At 33.6% G+C, this 22466-nt stretch overlaps 1 protein-coding gene across 4 annotated transcripts in view; it reads left to right on the forward strand.

Annotated features, from left to right (window-relative positions):
* Positions 1-19889, forward strand: part of BRD1 (bromodomain containing 1) — a 44657-nt gene extending 24768 nt beyond the window's left edge. The window contains exons 8-13 of one of the 4 annotated variants that reach the window (XM_034420817.2): positions 784-888; positions 10478-10613; positions 11148-11275; positions 14868-14977; positions 16062-16216; positions 18041-19889. In XM_034420817.2, coding sequence (XP_034276708.2) covers positions 784-888; positions 10478-10613; positions 11148-11275; positions 14868-14977; positions 16062-16216; positions 18041-18224 — 818 coding nt within the window. In that variant the 3' untranslated portion in view covers positions 18225-19889. Of the gene's footprint in view, positions 1-399; positions 889-4819; positions 4955-7101; positions 7361-10477; positions 10614-11147; positions 11276-14867; positions 14978-16061; positions 16217-18040 lie in introns of those variants that run through there. The other 3 variants (XM_034420810.3, XM_034420827.3, XM_034420844.3) reach the window with 3 other exon arrangements.
* The last annotated feature ends 2577 nt before the right edge of the window (positions 19890-22466 follow it).

Below are 22466 nucleotides of genomic sequence, written 5' to 3' on the forward strand. Positions count from 1 at the left end.
AAGTACATATAAATTCATTCAGTGCATTCTACTGAAGTAGAAATACTTTTATAACACCAAAAGGCAAGAATACTACGGTATAAGTCTAATATTTAAATATTCAAATCATTGATATGAAATCCATAACACAAAGAATTCATAATATTGGTTCCAGTGAGAGTTTCTATTCCCAAATAATGACATTGAATATGAAAGCCAATCTTTTTTTACTTTTAGATCATTCCCACATAAATTTAGTCATTAACTAGGACAGTTAGTTTGTTTAAAGTTTACATACATGAGATGCTTTACTTTGTATCAAACAATATTTACTGCGGGCTACATATTTGATACTAAGTTTTATGTAGTAGCTCTTATAATTACCAGTTTTCAAAAAAACAACTTTATTAATTTTTTCAGGAGATAAATCTCCCCCTAAACTTGAACCATCAGATGCATTACCTCTTCCTTCAAACTCGGAGACTAATTCAGAGCCACCAACCCTCAAACCAGTAGAACTCAATCCAGAGCAGAATAAATTTTACAAAAGAGTAAAATTTGACAATGAATTGTGTAGTACTTCCATTGAGAAAGAAATAAACGGACACACTCCAGAACATTTACTTGACAGTAATCTCAGTGAGTCGACTGTTTCTGCTGTAGCTGAGTCATCAACTGATGTAAACAGACGTACATCAATTCTCTTCTGCAAATCGAAAAGTGTAAGCCCCCCAAAGTCTGCAAAGAACACTGAAACCCAGCCAACTTCTCCACAGCTAGGGACCAAAACCTTTTTGTCTGTAGTCCTTCCAAGGTTGGAGACACTACTGCAGCCCAGGAAAAGATCAAGGAGTGCATGTGGAGATTCTGAGGTGGATGATGAGTCCCCTGTAAAGCGTCTGGATACAGGTAAACATTTACTTTACCTACTTTTTGAAGGTAACCTAGATAACTATTAAATATATTAAATCATTTATATTAAATTAACAATATAAATACAGAATGTGATTTATTTGGCGTATCTTTTATCAGATTAATTTTCTTTTATTAATGTCTAGCTCTACTTTTTGGTACAGTAGGTTGTTGGTCTGCTCTTGAAATCTGTGTTTCCTGACTTTATATAGTTCCCTTTGTTTCTAATGAATAGAAATTATTTTATTTAAAATTCAACTGCAAAATACATCCATGTCCATGTCACAATTTAATAATTATTTCTTTTTTGGGGGGAGGTGAATTCCATGACATGGTATTTGAAAATGTATATGTATGTATCTGTGTACATCTGTATATTTAGTTGTAGGTATAGATAATGTTTCCAAATGTGCTTTTGCAGGACTGTATTAAATAGATTTTGTATTTTCTGTGACTATGTTTTATGCAGTGTTTTAGCTTCTAATGAAAGCTAGGTGTCCTCTGAAAAATAGGTGTCCTCTGTATTGATAACACTAATCTGAAATCTCTACAAATGAGTGGGTAGCAGACATCTTAATTACTATGTTTAATTTTAGCATAGATAATTAAGCCTATACTGTTCATAGCCCTAATGTGATAGAAATTCATGTATGACTAATTTTATCTCATTAAAGTCAGAATGCTTGGTTAAAAACGTGTATATAATAGCAATAGCACTTAGAGTTATATACCGCTTCACAATGCTTTTACAGCCCTCTCTAAACGGTTTACAGAGGCAGCATATTGCCCCCAATAAATGTGCTGTTTTCTAGATACTGTTAATCTACAAATGTGCTGTCTGCAAATTTATTTGACTTTTTATTCCTGAAAACAAATGACTTATATCATGGAAATCAGTTATTTTAGTATTCAGAGTCTACCAATCAATATAAAATGATTGCAAGAAGTCCGTGTTTCAATAAGTAGGATAAAATAGTTGATTATTGTTTTTATTTCTGGATGTAAACTTACATAAGTTCCTGTTTAGAAATTATGAATTCTACCTTTGAATTTGGATCTGTGAACCAAAATAGTAATGACAGGCTGAGTGTTCATCATCTATTGTTGCTTTTATACTGTATGCATTTTCAGATTGAATGTACTCTCTAAATCTGTGGACCTTACTTAAGGTTTTCTTTGAATAATTGTCTGAAAATGTACAAGCATAAGTTGTACATGCATGATAACATTGTAATGATTTAAAATGAAAGTGTATATATTTTCAGAATTTATGGCAAATTTCATAACATAATTTCAGAGTAAGTTACAAGTCAGAATAAAATATAACAAACTGAAACACAGCATGTAACATTACAAAAACAATGTCAATCTTAGAAAGTATTAGTTTAAATCTAATTCAGGTAAAAGCTCTTGAAATAGAAAGGGTTTCAATTCTCTCCAAAAGTTAATAAAATGAGTAGAAGATTTTTTTTTTTTTAAAAAAAGAGAACAATACCCAACAAATCTAAATGACTCTAGATTTATTTATTTTTTTATGGTAGAAACCATACATAGAGTTCCCTTAAATTATTTCACTGTCTTTCACAGAAGGGAAATAGAAAACAAAATATGTAAGATCTATTGTGGATTTATCATATTGAACTGAATTCAAAACTGTAAAGGTAAAATGATGCAAGTTTCTTAGAATTCCTGTTAAAATATTCCTACTTTAGGAATGAATCACTTTCTGCAGCTGTGGGGAGAAAAGAGCTGTTTTTTCCACCTTATTATATAACTAGGATACTAGAGGCTATGCTACACCACGGGTGTCAAATTTGTGTCGTCATGGCATCACATGATGTATCACGATGTTTTCCACTTTGCTAAACCAGGTGTGGGTGTGGCCAGCGCGTGACGGATCTGGCCCACAGGCCACAAGTTTGAGACTCCTGTGGTACACAAAAGGCTGTATTTTTCATCTTCTGTTTTGGGATTTTTGTTTTATTTTATTAATGTGTTACACTTGTTAAAAGACTTAATGCAATTGATGGTTGGTGCCAGAAGTATTCCTGGGCTGTGTTGTGAGATTTGGGGTTTGTCTGCAATTTGGGGGTCTGGCTATCCATGTACTGAATGTCTTGCAAGTGCCATAGAGGTTAAAAAAATATGATAACTTCATGGCACATGAGCATTATCTTGACCTAATATAATAGGATTTTGAAAAAAACTGCTCAGGTAAGCTTTCAAAATATTTGAGCTTCTTACGTATAGTTATAATTTTCATATTTCATGCAACTGCTTATTTAAATTGCTTTACTATTTTAGAAAGGCAAAAAATAACCACAACTTTCACTGCCTTCCTGAAAATACAAAAGCAGAATTGTACTTGGTGAACAATGCTTTTAAATTTGATGCTTCATACCTGCATGTATTGAACCATCAAAGAACTGTTCTATTCTGTTTCTGATAGTAACAGGCAGGGTGGATAAAAATCAATGATTTTTTTTTAAAAAAAAATCAAAAAAATCAGATTTTTTTTATTTAAATAGGATTTTTTTGATTTTTATCAAATTTATTTTAATAAAAAACTTTTGGGGTAAAAATCTATTGTAAGATAGTTTTCTATTTAAGATACATAAATAATTTAGTTTATTCAGCATGAAATGGAGCTTAGTTATGTAGCATGAGGCTGTATATTCTGCAACACTGGGACTATCGGTGAGTCAACAGTGGGTCAAAGGAGTAGCAGAGATGACAGTTGCTCTTTAAAAATTATGATTTAAATCGAGTTGATTTAAATCAAGCCTTTTTACTAGTGATTTAAATTATGATTTAAATTGTGATTTAAATCAACTCGATTTAAATCAAATCCACCCTGGTAACAGGCCACATACTTACTTCACAAGTAGGAGTGATGATCTTTCTCTGAAATAACATAGTGCTATGATGTATATTAAGTGAATTTTATTGCTTTATGATTTGAGTAACATGATTTTAATCCATTTTTTTTACCTGCATTCTATAGAAGTTTTCAAGCGTGATCAGAGCAGCATACTGGATTTAAACCAGTATATGGTGGATTGAATCATGCTTTGATTCCATTGAATCAATGATATTTAAGACTGAAATACACTTCTAAATCGACTCTAATGTATTGTGTCTTTATGTAAGGATTTGGTTACTGGGAATGCATATTATAGTAAGCAATTTTGTTGTTTGGTATTATGGTTTTATGACAATTATGAGAAATGTTCCACTTAGGTGTAGAGAAAAAATATTCTTTCTAACTGTTCTATTATTATTGCTATCATTACCAATATTTCTAGGTTAATTTATATTTGAAGTATATACTTGTACTATATAGTTGTGAGTAAAAGAAAGAGAATTTTATTTTACCTTAGAACTTGAGTTTTCTAATATATTTATAAAGTGCCTCCTAAAACTTGGTAGTCCTTGTTCACAGACCATTCATTCAATGATCAGAAAGGAAACTTGTGCCTGTTCTCAAAAGTCGTTGCTGTTACAGCCACACCCATCCCATGATTGCACTTCAGGCACTTCGGCCAGCATACATTTCATAACACCCATGCTATTGCTAGGAAATAAAAACCCAAAGCAGCTTTTTCCTGAGCTGGATAGCGCCAGGGTACCTTAAGGCCAAATTGGCTGTAGCTGGCTGGTTTGCAAAACCAGGGTGGCGGTACAGAAGCATTTTTTTTTCCTCCTCAGTGCAAACCCAGCCTCAGCCCTGCCCAGAAGCTCTTTACAAAGACACACCCCTTTGTTCTACTCTGGTTCAGGGAGAGGCTGCTTTGTGCCTTTATTTCCCCCCTCCCTTTTTTTTTTCCACAGTGCAAAGCCAGTCCCATAAGCCCAGGAGCATGGCATTTTGGTGCGTGTGGGCTCAGGGAGGACCTGCTTTACTTTTTGTTCTTTTTCCCCGGTGAAGCCGGCGCCATATGGCCCAACATCAGACTGGACATGTCTTGGCAACAGGATCAAGAAGACAGTGGCAAAAGTCAGCTGGGGTGGGGCGCAGGATGGCAAAGGACCAAAAAGGCATATAGGAGGAGAGATTGATGGGGTGAGTTGCAGCTTCCCTGTGTTCACAAGTGCATCAGCAGTTGACACCTAAAAAGTATGATCCGGGGATAGATAATATAAACAAATTTATACAGTTGAGGGTTCGGGAGCACTTCAATATAAAGCACTGGCCTCCTATGATTGGATAAATACTGAATGAGTGGTTCATGTGTTCTCTGTGGGGGGGAGGTGTTCCCTATATATTTCTCGATAAAGATGGAATACATTTACCTTCTAGACTTCCATTCTGCTTTGTGTTCAGGATCTTTGGAAACAGATTTGTGTTCAGCCTTATCAGTTTGCCTTTTTGTAAAATAAGCATTTTTGACTCAACACACTTTATGGCAGGCATTTTAATAAACAATGCTTTCTAACAAGTTAATCCTCCAACTAACAAACTAACCCTCTAAAGCAATATTTAACAGTTGTGGCTAACATCTCTTGCAATGTTTTGTTCAATATTTTGAAAAGGAAAGAGTTCTTTTGTACAAGACATGTGTAGAAAATCGATACCTCTAAACAACAACAAAATATTCTTATGCCTTTGAAGTTCACAAAACAAACAGGGAATATAAAGCATTTGAAAGGCAGTCTTGCAGAGCACATTGATATAAGCAAAATCCCTCTCCTTGAAGCGTTAAAATCATCATGTCCTCCAAAGAATTTTTTTTTTCCTTTCAGATCTTTCCCTGCTTGCCTCCATAAGTGTGCGCATGTGCAGAGCCTTTGCTGATGGGTGCTGCTAATGTGTTTTTTCTGAATGTAAATATTGGTACCTTTTCTGGTGCTTGAAGGATAGTTTTACTTTCCCATTCTCGTATAGCTAAATTAGCTCAACTAGTTTAGTAAACTGAATACATTTTTTTAAAAAGAATACAGGAAGACTGCTCAATTAAAGTGACCCCATAATTGTTAAGTGGTATGTAGAAATGAATAAAGATTAAGTCCAGGGCTTGTGATCTGCATTCCAGCAAAAGAATTTCAAGGTTAATACCCAGTGTACTTAATCTCATATAAAGAAAATAAATTTAGTATAACTATTCTCAATTTTTTTTATCAAACAAGATTGTTAAATAAATACTTAGGTTGGATAATAACAGTGATTCCTGCTGTCTTGGGGTGGGGGGAGAATATGATAAGGATATCTCTGGATTTCCAACATCTGTGCAATCTTTTTTATATAAAAAAAGTTCTACATCTTTGTGTTCCGATTGTCAGAACTCATTATTACTAAACATAGTGTTAGCAAATGATGTGCCTAATATAGAAAATGTCACCTTTCTTTTGTAAAAAAAAGTTACAAATAATGATAAAGGTGCACAAAGGGCATCTTACCTTCTCTTTGAACAATTGACAACATCAAGCCATAGTATTTTTTTAAAAAAATATCCTGCCTAAAATCATGCATTATCAAAGTACATTCCTATATATTTAAACTGCTTTATAGGTTCAATTTCTTATCTAGTATTAAAATACTTAATAAGTTCAATTTCTTATCTATTATTTACATACTTAGGAAGTTCTTTATCAACTATATGTTTTAAATAGAAGTTTAGAGGTAAATTAAGTAATTTTAGCTAAATTCAAGACAAATGTATTTTTCCTTTATATATGCTGAATGAATTAGTAGCTTCTAGTAATCTTAAATGTGTTACCATACACCATATATGCTCAGGATAGTTTCTTAGGTTTTCATCACTAACATTTCTTTCTCTACTATTGTGGCATAAGGCGAATTACTAATATTGACTATTAAATATAGAAATAAGTGCACAAGTGTATCATTTGCATTTTGTTTTGGAAAAAGAAATCTGCCCTCCTCCAAAATCAGCCCATGATTTTTATTAAAATACTTTTAACATTTTCTCCTGATGCCAATTTCAATAATGAGCAGCAGATTCAAAAGAGACTGTTTCAGTCCATTGTATCTGTTTTTACTATTTTTATATTCTTTTAATAGCTTTATCATTTACTCACAGAACTCTTCTCTGTAGATAGGTTAAACATATAATAAAGAACTAGTAAAATACATGGATAATTCGCATAGTTTTTGCTAATCTTGCTCTGAAAACTGCTGGGAGGAGGGCTTATTTATATCAAGCTCTTTTCCTTTCAGTGAGACTAAATGGCTTTTTCACTGTCTTCCAGGTTCTCATATTAACTAATATGCTGACTATTTATCTATTTGGATCCTAATTATTTTCTATTATCCTGAACACGGACTGGAATTCAATGTAATGATCATTTTGGAACGCAGAAAGACAATTACATTTCAAGTAATTATTTTGGATCATGTTGGAGACATCAGCCACATCCTTATAACAAAATCAGTATCTTGAACACTGTTGGAGGAACTCTTTGATATATATGAACCTATGCTCTTCATTCAGTATATTTTCCCATCTCCGTAAGTTATAAAATTGTATGTTGCAATCTATGTGACATAAATTGGCTGCAGGTTTACCAATCCCCAGAATTCTTATCTTAGATATTTTACTTGTGGGTTGATTGGTTAAGAATGTTCCTTTCCATTATCATTCCTCTGCAAACTAATTCAATCTTCCATCAGCCCAGGTTTAGACTTCACCAATAATGTAACAATTTTACACTTTATTCACTGCATAAGGTATGATATCCACACAGCATGTAATAAAGACACTAATAGTTTGGTTTTTTAAAGAAAATAAAGCATGGTTTTATGCATATACATTTTTCATGCATATACACAAACTCTTAAGTTGTAAAAAATTAATTGTAGAAATTTCTCACGTTTTATGATTTAGCTAATGTCTACATAAACTAGCTTAATCCTGTGTGCTTCAGTTACCCAGAAAACAAGTAAAGTAGCTTTGTGCTATTTAAAGTAGATGGGCATAATTTTCCTAAATTCAGCATCTCATGTTCGACTTTACAAATGTTAATAATTTTACCTTTATGTTTCCTATATTATTTATGCTTGCTTGTGTGGCTGTGCTTGCATTTTTTAAAAATTTATTTTGCTTTTTCATTTGTTTCAAGAGAGGGATCAGTAGAGAATACTACTCTGGTAATCACAAGTTGATTTAGTTATATACATTTCAAAAGGCTTTGTTAGCATTGTTAAACCTTTTTCATCGTATTCTCATCCTCAATACAATTTAGTTAGGTAAAAAAAACCGATTTCATTCCGTGTGTGTGTGTGTGTGTTTTGAATGTCAATAAAACAATAATTTGTTAAAATAAATACAATTATGCTACGATAAGGAAAATATTTATAATTGCTGTTACAATTACTTATTTCAACCTCCTGATTTCAAATACACATGCATACATTGTCCCTTAAATGTTATAAGCCTGGATGCTAATATAGTTATTATGTGGAACAGTAGTAATATAAAAAGAAATCTTTAATTAGCTTCCTGTGGGATGATATTGTGTAGGTAAAAACCTTATTCTTTAGAAGGAAGATTTTATGGGAATTTTTAACAGTGAATAATAATAATCTCAGTTAAATGTCATAGACTATTTTTTCTTAAAATCAAATTAACAGCTGATTTTGCTGTTACGAATGTTGTTTTATCTAGCTATACCAAAGAATGAAGTGTGAAAATATATATACACACCGACACAAGCATACATACATGCAAAAATCATGAGGTAAGCCCTTGAATCAAAGACTTATGGATTGGGACATATTTTAGGTAGATGTGACAGAACATCTGATAGGCAGAAGTTGAATTTAGATGTGCAAGTCAATTGGTTTCCTGGCGGGCAGTCCTTGAAACTTTCCAAAATTGTTTGAAATGTCAGCAGTATACATTTTCTAGATTACTTTCCCTCTTCATTGTTTTAAGTCAGTCTCTTAAATAGTTTGTCAGCTAATCCAAAATATGAATGGAACTATAGATAGACTATATCTGTTCCCAGCAATTGGTATATTTTATATTTTGCATTTATTTTGAAACTCAGCAGCTATATAAAATAATACATACTGTAGACTATACCATATAGACATAGGGAATAAAATATTTTTTGTGGATTTAGATTCATTTATCAAATTGGCTAAATAGGAAAAAAGCATGTAAATGATTTAAAACACAATGTTTTATTTGCTAGATATTCTTTCTAGGCTTCTGAGAAGGATACAGTCTTTCCACAGTTCCATCTTCTCTCTCTGTGTGTATTTGTACTGTGGTCAGAGTTATGTACCGTGTCTTGCATTAAGAAGTAATCAATAGGAATTATTTTTCCCATTTGCATGATGATTTAGGAATATAATTGTTGTTTCTGTAGTATCATATTTACTAAAATGCATGCACATGGTAACTGTTATTGATAATGGAAACAACTTTACCTTTATGCCATTGTATAGAGTGGGCATAGGTGTAGGTATAGATACTGGCATGAAATGTATGATGTTAATACTTCTGGAAACCTTTTAGGCAACAAGCAAAACATGTTTATTTTGCTATGAGAAAATGTCTACTTTTAATATAGAGAGGACAGTGTCTGCTGCCTGCTGTCATGCATTAATCTGTATTAAATACCGAGCCAAACTGTAATATCTTGCTAATAGTATTCTTGTATTGCTTCTTCCTCATATATGAGTCCATGTGTTTCTTTTGACGTGCATATATTATATGGAAATTATAGGAGACAGGGTGGAAATCTGAATTTTATTCAGCAGGATCATATACCCTTGGATTATTTTGTTGTATGGGTATCACATAGTAACATCCTTTTAAAATAGTTGTTTAACAATGAAATATTGGAAATATTTCATTTATGATACATACTTTGGTGCCTTGATTATTAGTCATAAAAATTCCTTCATTCTTTTTAGTACTTGCTCAGCGTATCAACATATCCATAATAACCCTGCAAATATTTTCTTACTATATTAGATTTGCCAGCCTCTTTTCTCAAATTTAAAATGGTCAAATCAGTTTAGGTTAAAGATGTTTGGATTCAGTGAGTGGTGTTGTACTGTTTTGTATGAGATAGCGTGTGTATACAATAATAATGCTGGATGATGATGAAGATGATGATGGTGATGGTTTTAAATTTATGGAAATAAACACTCTGCTGACTGTTTTTGATCCAAACATGAGGTGAGAAGTGGAGAACAATGACTTCATTTTCTTCTGGCCAGTGGGGAAGAATAATCTATGGTGGTTTATACTGAATATTACCCACATGTTTACAGTTTGTGATTACTTGTTTTCTAAAGTGGTAATTGAATGAAGGGTTTTAGTTGTGTGTTGCTTCCTCTAATGTGACTCTTCAACCGTTATTTCAAGAGCATACTGTTCAACATAACTTGCAATTATTATTTCCTTTGACTGGATGTCCTTTTTGTCACTGGTGCCTATAGATCATCTAAAGTTTTTTTTTTATTTGTTAACATTTTATCCTTTCTTTTCAAACACTACAGCTCTGTTAATAGAGACAGTAAAACATGCATATTAATGTATATTGAAATTAGTATGAAACTTCAGCATCCTTCCAAATTAGATGTATTTCTTTTTCTTTGTTAACGTGCCAGGCCTTTCAAACGGTTTTGGAGATGGCAATAGAGAGTCAGAAATAGCTGACACTCCAGGAAGAAAAGTTGAACCTCGTCGCCGTTGTGCATCAGAATCTAGCATATCTTCAAGCAACAGTCTGTTGTGTAATTCAAGGTAAAAATATGTTTGCTTAAATGAAAGGATGCTCAAAATACAGTGGAGGGATCAGCAGTATGGAACTTATAATACTCTAGATGGAATCCATCACACACACACAGTGAGAGAGATTCAAAAGTTAAAATTAGTTAAAAGTTAAATTTTGAAAATTAAATACCTCTTAATGTTGCATAATGTTTATATACTAACAAACAGAAAGAAAGGAAAGAGAGCTTTGCAATTTTGCCTGAGATGGATTTTAGACCTTAGTATAAAGCTCAGAATTTTTAGTTCTCAAAGCAAGCAACTTTTTTGCTAAGTTAGCTAGCTTTTCTTATCAGGGATTGTAGGCATAGTTTGAAATTTAAACACCTTTAAAAAGTGCTCTTGTGTTATTTTGAATTTCTGAATTAGAATTGAAACAGTTCCTGTTTGCCCTTGCAACTTGAGCTACTGGATAGTAGTATGGACATAGGTCTATTAGGATAATTTTTGGATCTCTGAAGAAAATAATATTTTGGTGATTTCTAATACATTTTAAAATATGTGTAGTTTTAGCCTGCCAAAATGTGGGAAAGGTAAACCAGCGCTAATACGAAGGCACACCTTAGAAGACAGAAGTGAGTTGATATCATGCATTGAAAATGGAAACTTCGCAAAAGCAGCAAGAATTGCAGCTGGTAATTGACATATTTTCATATATATGTATGTGTGTATATATTTATAAGTATTTATCTATCTCTATAGCTTCTAGTTTGCTTAGTAATCTAAAAGGCCTTGCCTCTACAGACCTGGGCATCTGCACTCACTGAAATGGATAGCTGTCCTTTTTTATATATACACCACTTAATGCCATGGTGTGTAAAAGAGTCTCTTCAATTTGCATGTGTTTTCTTAACCTCACTTATGCTTCCTTTTGACTGATAACCATGCATATAGTCCTTGATTTATGCTAGTCTCTTTGCAACCATTCAATGTCCATTTATGGCCTTTTGCAGCATTCCCAGTCATGTGACCACAGTCTGACGTTTTGCTGGAAATCGGTATTTACTTTTGGTTTCCAGCAAAAAACAGCCATTGCAGACAATGGCTTAATGACCATTTGATGATTGGTGCAAAAAAAAAAAAAAAGGTTGTAAAATAGTGTGTGGTCAGGTGATGATCCACAAAACCAGGGCTGTCAAGTTCCCGGCCGGCGGGCCGAATGCGTCACACACCCACACCCACGCCCGGTTTAGTGAAGGGGAAAAAAGTCCCGATACGTCACATGACACCTCTGTGAATTTGACTCCCTTGCACTAAACAAATGACGTGACTTATGACTTTAATTCTGGGCTCAGTTATGGTCATAAGCTCTCTTAAATCTTAAATATAACAAAATTATTTTCAACTTATCTTTTTGTAAACACACTCAATAGCTTTCATAAATGTCATTTCCTTCCTTTAAGATGTGTTGTGATAAAGTTTTGCTAATATTACCACATTTTGCTCAGTTTCTTCATGGCTATTTGTCACTTATTTGACATATATTAGAAATCCTATTTGTTTTATTCAAATAAGAGAGAACAAAGATTTGGCATAAGCCAAAAAGGTCAGGGAGCTCTTATAAAGACCTAGTGTGTGGTGCCCACTGTTGGAGGTGAACAGTAGCCCTGAAAAAAATTTAAGATTAGATCATCATTTGATGATATTTTTTCTTTTCTGCTCAGACATTTTGTAATAGTAGGACAAAGATTTGGATAGTAGTAGTAGGACAAAAATTTGGATTGACTGTATGTCAGTCAGTCTGGTTTTTTGGTAGATATTTAAAAAAAATATTTTTATAAATAATGCAAACATAAATAATACTCCTTACTCTCCCTATATTCCCCATAACAAATCTGTGAGGTGAGTTGGGCTGAGAGAGAGGATGACTGTCCCAAAGTCACCCAGCTGCCTTTCATGCCTAAGGCAGGACTAGAACTCAGGGTTTCCTGGTTTCTAGCCTCCTGCCTTAACGATTAGACCAAAGCGGCTTTAAAAATGCCATGTCCAAGTTTTAAGAGATTGGAGGGACCAATTATTTTACATGACTATTGACCACTCATCCTTTTTTTTTTTTTTTTTTTTTTTTTTGAGGATTTTGGTGCTATTGAGATTGTGTGATAATTACTAAGGGCCTTGAATGAAGTACTGTACTTTTCGCTCCATAAGACATACTCCCCCCCCCCCCCCAAAAAAAGTGGGTGGAAATGTCTGTGTGTTTTATGGAGCGAATATGGTGAATAGCAGCCGAGCTGCAGCAGCAGGGTCCTTTTACAGTGCTGAACCCCGCCTCTTCTGTCTTTTTCATTGCCAGCCTCTTCTGTCTCTTTTCCGCAGTGCAGGAGTCAATAGGCAGAGCTGGCACATTAGAGGACACCTACCTATGGTCCTCTCAGGCTCCGGTTCAGAATATGTTTTTTTTTTTTTTTTGTTTCCCTCTTCTAAACCTAGGTGCGTTTTATGGAGTGAAAAAACACAGTAGATTATTTGGATACTTTTCTCTCTGGATTCAGGCCTAGACATGGAATGAAAGTTTCATTGGTTTAATATGCCCTTCTATGTCCTGCATGTTCTTTCAGTGGCATTTGACCGTGGTATCTTTTGCAATCACCTGCAAGGAAGTTGGTGCTGTGTTGCTTCATCCTAAATGGACATTTTTGGTTGCTATTGATAAAGGAGGTGATGTTAAGCTCTTAGATATTTCACTGTGGGATGCTTCAGATGGAGCCTATGGCCCGAAAGACTTTAGCCCAGCTTTAACAGGTGTCCCAGTTGTGGTCTTTTCTAGTTCAGGATGCTCTGGCAGTAGTAACTTGTGCTTTCCCATTTTGTGCTTGAATTACTGTAATATGTTTTACATAGAGGTACTCTCTTAAAGACAATTCAGAAATTTCATCTGGTCCAGAATACAATTGGTTCATAACCATTACAGCAGGGTAACAGCAGTTTTGTGAGATTTGCAATGGTTACTGTTGGCTTTCAAATCCTTTTTGGATTATTAGCCATAAAGCTCTATCTATTTTGGTGCCTTGTTAGTTTTGGGACTATGTTGCCTATAAATGGCCCCATCAATCCACATAGGCGAGGGGGCAAATAAGAGTCTTTCCTTTCATAAATCAAGATGAAAGGAGCTAGAAATTAAGCCTTCTCAATGGCAGGCCTCTTTCATTTATACAGTTGATTCAGATTTCAGTGCTTATGGTTGTATATTAATTTTGTTTTATTGTGAACCATCTATAATTGTACTAGTCAACATAGAAATAGTTGTAAATAAATGATCTGTGCATGCTAAAATTTGAATCCAATTCAGTGAGTATTTTCATGCTCCACAGTACAGGTGGCAGATTTCTGTTAGCAAATAATCTTTCCGTGATTATTTTCTCTATTAAATATTACACTACAAGTAGTCCTTGACTTATGATCACTCCCTTAATGATAGTCAGTTACAATGGTGCTGAAAAAGTGACTAACAGTCTGTCCTCAAAGTTATAACCATTGCACCATGGTTACATCACAGTTCAGGCATTTTGGCAACCTGCTTGCATTTAAAACAGCAGCAGCATCTTACAGTCATGCAATCCCGATTTGTGCCCCTTCTCAGCTGGCTTCTGGCATGTAAAGTCAATGAGAGAAGCCAGATGGCTCAAATTCACTCCACCACTGCAGCGATTCACTGAAGTGATTCAGGTAAAAATGGTTGTACAATCAAGTCCAGTCATCTGATAACTCACTTAACAACCGCTTTACTCGGCAGACATAATTCCTGTCCCAATTGTCATAAGTTAAGGACTACTTACAAAGATTTGGTTTAAGACAACTTCTAAATCAAACTGATTTTTAATCATACTAGACAGCAATAACAATAGCATTTAGGCTTATATTTCACCTCATAGTAAACTTCATAGCACTCTCTGGGCAGTTTACAATGTAGAAGAGTTATTTGCATATTGCCCCCAACAATCTGAGTCTTCATTTTATTAACCTTGGAAGAATGGGAGGCTGAGTCAATCTTGAGCCCCATCAGAATCTAACTCCAGGCTGTGGGCAGAGTTTGCCTGTAATACTGCACTTTAACCTTTACTCCACCAGATCTTAGTTCATATAGGACAAGAAAAGAGGTTGCTTAAAGTTGTTTCTTAGGTTCTTCATCCTTTTATTCTCAAAAAAGCATCCTGAATTTGTCTTTCCATCATCTTAACCATACACATCACAACAAATTCTTTTCTAAAATAACTTTCTTCATTTTAGAAGTTGGACACAATAACATGTGGATTTCAACGGATGCTTCCAATTCTGTCCTTGAACCTCTAAAAGTTGTGTGGGCCAAATGTAGTGGCTATCCTTCCTATCCAGCACTGGTAAGTTAGCACTCCCATCAACAAAACTTTTTGGGAAAACCCAATTTATAGAGTAAGGATCTGTCTATACTGTATAGAAATCAACTTTCATTAGGGATAAAAACAAGTATCCTGTTACATCTAAAATTTAGTATGTAATTTCTTAATTCCTAATGTGATAAATAACTTGTTTTTTGAAGTTGTCAGGATGTAGCTCTATCTGCCATGTAGTTTCAGTTATACAAACTTTTAAAAATATGTATTTTGTATATCATAAAAAATAAGCCAACTTGCACTCATAGACAGAAGTATAAGTGCTTAATGAAATAACAAGTTTGTATCTGATTGCTCAGTTACAGACAAACATAAGTTTAAAAAAAACTTTCTGAATCTATTTGGAATATATTGCATAGCTAAACAAAATTCTTTAGATATGGACGTGTGTATATATACATTCACATACATCTGCATTTCACATCTTGTTACTAAATGAGAGCAACAGTCTGGAAAGTAATGCAATTGGTTATATGATAATTTGTTCACATGCTATTTTTTAAGAACCTCAGTAAATTGAATTTTAGGATTATATAGAACTTCATGTTCAAAGGCAAAATACATGTAGCACTTTCTGCAACTCTATTAATATATTTTCCCAGAAGAAGGCAGTTATTAACACCCTGTAAATGTCACAGCTGGAAAGTTCCAGATAGCAGCACATTTTTGTCTTTGAATCCCAAACCCCACACACCTGTAATGTATTTAGGTTTATGTCTACTGGGCTAAATATTAAGTCTCTACAGAATTAATTTACATCTAGTATGTAAATCTCTGCCAGACAATCCCTTTACGAAAGCAGACTTCAATCAGGTCTCTTGACTTCCAGTGGAACATTTGAAAGTGCTTGAGGAAGAGCTATGAGGAGGAAGGAATGGAAAGAGTGTGGGAATTAGGTTCTGAGTTAGAATATCTCAGGAGAGAGATGTTGGTATACTCAGTTCTAGATTTCACATTCATAAGTTCATAGTAATATTAATATTTACATATTTTTGAAGAAGCTTTAAAATATCGCTAGTTATTTAGTATTGTTTGCCTCTCCATTTTATAGATAATTGATCCTAAAATGCCTCGTGTTGCTGGTCATCACAATGGTGTTACAATACCAGTGCCACCCCTTGATGTATTGAAAATTGGTGAACAAATGCAGACCAAATCAGATGAAAAACTTTTTTTGGTTTTATTTTTTGATAATAAAAGAAGTTGGTAAGTAATTCTTCCCTCACCTTAAAATATTTTTTTTCTTTGTAAGACAAATAGATATTTATTGGAAATATTCTTTGATAGGAAATGATTGTTCCAAATTTTGTATTAGAGGAGCAGGGTGTTGTGAAAGTAAACAGTGTTTTTTAAGTATAAGTAGTCTATGTAAGGACTGCCGCCTTTAGCAACCATCTGCAGTTATGACTTGGATGAAAAAGTAGTTTTGTAACCAGTCCTTGCCTTTAAAACTTTCACAGATCTGCAAAGCAAAGGACAGCTGAAGGAATATTATAAAATTGAGATATTTCATTTAATTTTTCTTTTTATATAATAATTTGTATTAAAGTGTAAAGCTTGTAAGGTCGTCCTTGACTTATAATCATTTGTTTAGTGGCCATTTGAAGTTACAACAGCAGCATAAGTCACTGTAAAACAACAGCATAAGTTATTGAAAAAAGTGATTTATGACCATTTTTCACGCTGACGACCATTGCAGCATCCCCATGGTCATGTGATCAAAACCCAGATGCTTGGCAACTGGTTTATAAATATGATGGTTTAGTTTAGTTTAGTTTACTTTATTGTCATTGCACATGGTACAACGAAATTAAATGCCGTCTTCAGTGTACATAAAAATAAAAATAAAAACACAAACATACATCCTTTACATTCTGTATAATTGAAATTGAATACCCGATATTGCACTATACCATAGAATTCAGTATGGTTATTGCCCTGGGATAGAAGCTGTTTTTCAGCCTATTTGTCCTTGTTTTTATTATCCTGTACCGTCTGTCAGATGGTAATAGTTCCAAAAAAGGATGCCCAGGATGAGAAACATCTTTGAGAATGTTATGAACTTTCTTAATAGTTGTAGTGTCCTGAGGTCATATGATCATCTTTTGCCACCTTTTGACAGGCAGAGTCAATGGGGAAACCAGATTCACTTAACAACCATGTCACTACCTTAAGAACTGCAGTGATTTAATAGGGCAAAATTGAGTAACTTTCGCTTAGCAACAGAAATCTTGGGCTCAGTTGTGTTTGTAAGTCGAGGACTACCTGTACAAGTTTACAAAGTAATACAAACAAAAGTACAGAGAAAAAGAAATATGTGTTTGTGTCTGTATGCTTGTGTGTAAGATTACTTTCCTCTCCCTCCAGACAAGTTCAAACATATGTAATTGATCACCCCTGTCTGATATTTATTTCACTTCACTTTGCTGTAGCTCCTGCTGTCTAGAATGTGACTTCCCCTCCTCCCAATGTGAATTTAGCCTTTGCGTTTCAGAAGTTTTTGAAAATGTGTTTTTTCCAGCAGTCTTGGGGATCCCATGGGAAGCCTTTCGGATGATTATTTTGTGTTTTGATGTTCTTTTTATTTATTTTTTAAGTTTTCAACAGTTGTGATATTGCAATATTGTTTTAATTGTATCCTGTCCAGAGACACTTTCAGTGGGATGGGGGAATCATTTAAATTTGTTAAACTAATGAATAATCCATAAATAACATGAAATATGATTCCCATATTTCTTCTAAAAGTTGTCACTAAGTCATAATCTAATTTGATTGGATTGTCAGATTTTTTTTTTCAAAATTAAAATGAAACAAAGTTTAAATTAAACCTTGCTCTTGTCTTGGCCCCATCACATTTGGAACTGTAGCAAAGACGTAAGTGCTTCACCAGCCTCCAAAAAGTATACACTGTTAGTTAAGATAGCAATTTTAAAAAAGTATTATTGGAGAAGCATTCAGTATTTTTTTATTATTTTTTATTATTTTTTATTCCAAAGTCATTTTTAATTTTTTTCTTTAATTTGTTTACAGGCAATGGCTTCCAAAATCCAAAATGATTCCACTTGGGATCGACGAAACAATAGATAAATTAAAAATGATGGAAGGTCGAAACTCAAGTATTCGTAAAGCTGTAAGAGTTGCTTTTGATCGTGCTATGAACCATTTAAGTAGAGTTCATGGAGAGCCAGTCAGTGACTTCAGTGATATTGACTAACATAGGTTGTCACCAAGATATAAAACAACCTTGTGTAGAGAACTACAAATTAACCTCTTTGTCTACAAGAATGTATTGAAGATACAGCTCAGTAATCATTGATCCAGTGGCAGAATTCTGCAGACTAAACTGGTTGAGCAGCTTCTCTAAATCACCATTGCCATATTGATTTAAAGTTTTATCATTATGTTGCTGTTTCAAGCATTTCCATTAAAATATATCTTGTTCATAGTGTTTATAAAATGTATATATATGTATAGTCAGCTCTTAACTTATTCTGATTTTAGATGTAGCTTTTTAAAATTTTCTTTCTTTTGTTTGGGAAAAAGATAGATTGTCGCTTCCATTTCTTTTCACATAAAAAGAAATACATAGGCACCACTATCCAGCATTAGGTGCTAAGGGACTTTTTAAGGAAATAACATCAGATTGGTTTAGTAGATCATATATTATGATGCGGTGCTGCTTATGTAACTTTTTTGTGATCCATAGTTTTTAACAAGGCCTCTGAATGTTTGACTTCGCAAAAAAAAATCATTACTCTTTGCACAAAGTACCACATACCTAAACTGTAAATTTATGACAACAAATAAATATTTTAAATAAGGAATTACATTATTTTGGAGGGTACTTTGTTCGAAATATAACGGGAATAAAATTATGCTATATACATCAGTTGAAAAAAATATCTGAAAACACTCCACTGTTGCCCAAGATACCATTTTAGACATTTGTTGTGATTATACAACACTGGCTTAAAGCTTGTTAAGTGTATTATTTCTCACAAACCCATATCTCATCTATCTCCCCTGAATTTTATGTGCCTCCCTGTGTTATATTTATTGTAGAAAATGTATTACTTTGCTTTATAAAGAGAAATAAATAAGAAAAGTATATTGATATACATTTTTATACAGGCACATAAGACAATTTGCTTTGAGAGAAAAAGTTGTCTTGAAAATGGTTGTATAAAATAACTTGATGGGTTGTGTGTAATTTGACTTTTTTTGTAACTTGTAATCTTTGCTTCAGTGAGGGGATTTATGTAACTTTTAATTTTAGAACACTTTGGTAGCAATAGAAAATTTGGATACATTTTTGTATGGTACATGTGATGTATATAGAATTAGTACTTTATTTTTATTTCAAAGAGGTAAAGCATTACATTTAGGGAAGGAAGTGGTAGGGTGGGTTTCCATTAATATCTTTTATATTAAAAAATAAAGTCAACTATTGATTGTTGTAGCTACTTTCTTTCTATGTTCACTGGGATACTGAATTTGTAACAATGAAAATAGCAAGTATGTTTTCAATGTGATTTATAATGACGACGTTATTTATAAGTGCACTGCGTTGAACTCTTCGTTGATAATTTAAATACTGTACCAAGGTATATAATATGCAACACCAAATAATGCATATGAATGCACGGAATATTTATGCCCAGCTTTTTTTTTTTAAATAATGGGTTAGCAAATATGGTAAAGCCAATACTTTTAAAATCTTTTAAAACCGTTTCATTGGGTATTCTTCATTGTAAAACCTGCTTGAATCTTTATTTTAAAGCTACAGCCAATTTTGGAATAGTTTCTAATGTTTTTATTCCCTATGGTTTGTAATACCCCCTTCCCTTAGAGCTTGAAATAAAATTCCTTTCTCAAATTATACTTTTGTCATGCATTTGGCCCCTTAAAATGTTTTCCAAATATCCAGAATTGTTGAATTTCCATTGAATCCTAGTCCTCATGATGGAAATTCCTCCAGCTTTTTTCTTAAGAGTTCATTTTAGCATAAGGATCTGAATAAAGAATGTATACATTCATGAGCTCTAGGCAATATTTCATAATATTTCAAACATACAGTTGCTGCAACTCAAGTTTTATATGTACATGTAATCTAATACTCAAGTGAATGTAATTGCTACAAGAACTCTTGGATTTATTTGAAGTTTTCTTTGATAACAAGAATTCAAAACTTCAGCTATAAATGAGTAGAAATATTAAGAAATAGCTATATAAAAGGTGCAGAGGATGGGTTCTAGCACAAGTCCAAAAGTTCAGAAGACTAAACTTCTGGTCCCGGTGACTGACCCTGATTAGATCCTGCTAAATGCAGAATTGAACTACGCTAGAAATTATATTTTATGTTTTTTTGTTGTTGTTTTTTTACTAATGCACATTTTGAGTTTATTTATATACAACTCCTACTTCACTCTTACTAGTCATTTAGTCATTTAGTCATTTAGTCATTTAGTCATACTAAATAAACCCATATTAGTATAAGTTTATCCAGTAAGGATGAGTGTAGGTCTACATCAATTTAGACATATCTTTTTTTTTAACAGTTTGTTTATACGTTTTCTCTTTACATAAGTGCTTTGTGAAGAGTGTATTGTCTGGATCAATTATTTTACATACTAGTACTTTTCCTGCTCCTAATTACTACCTCTACTATCCAACCATTATCCAAAAAGTCCCATATTTGAAAATATTCTGTATTGTCTTTTTCTTTTATCTTTAATGTCAGTCTATCCATTTCTGCACAGTCTAATATTTTTTTAATTACATCTTCTTTAGGTGTTTCTTCATTTTTCCAGTGCTGTGCAAATACAATTCCTGCTGCTTTCAAAACATATAATATTAAGTACATATTCCCTTTATCATACTTTTCTGGTACTATACCTAACAAAAATATTTCTGGTTTATAATCTATATGCTGCTTTAACATAATTTCTAATCATGTATGTATTTTTTTCCAAAATTCTTTTGCTTTTGCACATGCCCAGACATTAGACATATCTTTCATAAATACTTCAAAACCTGTTTAATTTATTGCCACTGTGTCGCTTAGAATGCCTAAACCCTTTGGCAGAAGAATGATTTTTGTTAAGATGCTAGGATTTTGTTCAAGGTAAGTTTTTTTTTTTTTAAGAGATGCTGGTCACAATTATAATAAAAGCTGATTTTCCTCTTTAACCCATTACAGAATGAATGCAAAAAAGGCATTGTCTTATCTATATGATGACATTTTAATGAGAATTTGAAGTAGAAAGGAGATTGCACTTTTGTCATGCACTGGAAAAGTTTTATTTTCTTCCGCAGCTACCTGTATGTCATCCAGATCTGTTCTAGTATGTTAGACTACAGTGACTGAGTTTGTGCATATTGGAACTGACTAATCGATCATACAAAATAGTTTAGCTAATGAACTGATGAGTTATAATTATGGTTTACGGAATTTTGTCAGGTTGGTTTCCCTTCAATTGCCATGATGGGTAAACACTTGCTATTTTTGGGGGTACAGGTACATTGCGCCAGGTACCCTGTTTTCCTAAAAATAAGACATCCCCTGACAATAAGCCCAGTCGGGCTTTTGAGCGCATGTGCTAAAATAAGCCTCCCCTAGAAAATAAGCCCTTCCCGAAAATATTTAAACGCAGAGCTGGAAATCGGGTAAGACGGCAAGAGGAGCCCCATCTTGCTCCACACGCCCCAAAATAATAAGACCTCCCTGAAAATAAGGCCAAGCACTTATTTCGGGGTTCAAAAAAATATAAGACGGACTTATTTTTGGGGAAACACGGTTCGGAGTTGATAAGTCTAGCTTCTTATTGGCACAGGTTTAGCACTACAAAGACCAGTTACAGGAACTAGGTGTTTCTAGTCAAATAAAAACAGGGTTACCTAGGGGTGACATGATAGCAGTCTTCCAATATTTCTCTGTCACAGAGAAGAGGAGGTTGACCTGTTCTCCAAAGCATTTGGGAACAAGACAAGAAGGAATGGTAGGAAGATCATTAAAGAGAGATCTTTAATTGAATTTAATTTTTGTAAATAATGCACAAATTATTGTCACAAGAAAAACACCACAATTAGCTGTTGAGTGAAATAATTGTTTATCTTTTTAATGTAATAAAAGTTTAATAAAGTGTTTAAAAAAAGAGAGATCCAACATAGAACTAAGGAGAAATGTCCTCACTGAGATCAATTGATCAGGAGAAAGACTTGTCTCCAGAAATTGGGGAGTACAGCACTCCCATCACTGGAGGTTTTCAAGAAGAGATTGAACAGCCATTTGTCTGGAATGGAATAGGATTTCCTAGAAAGTTGGATTAGAAAACCTCCAAGTTCCCTTAAAACCCTGTTATTTTATGTTCTACTCAAGAATTACTCTAAAACTAGGTTCAAATGCAATCAGCAGCAGCTGACAAGTGTGGGAATAATTATGGTACGAACCAGAAGA

This window comes from Pantherophis guttatus, chromosome 7, assembly GCF_059756535.1.
Source record: "Pantherophis guttatus breed Tessera chromosome 7, ASM5975653v1, whole genome shotgun sequence".
NCBI classification, from domain to species: domain Eukaryota; kingdom Metazoa; phylum Chordata; class Lepidosauria; order Squamata; family Colubridae; genus Pantherophis; species Pantherophis guttatus.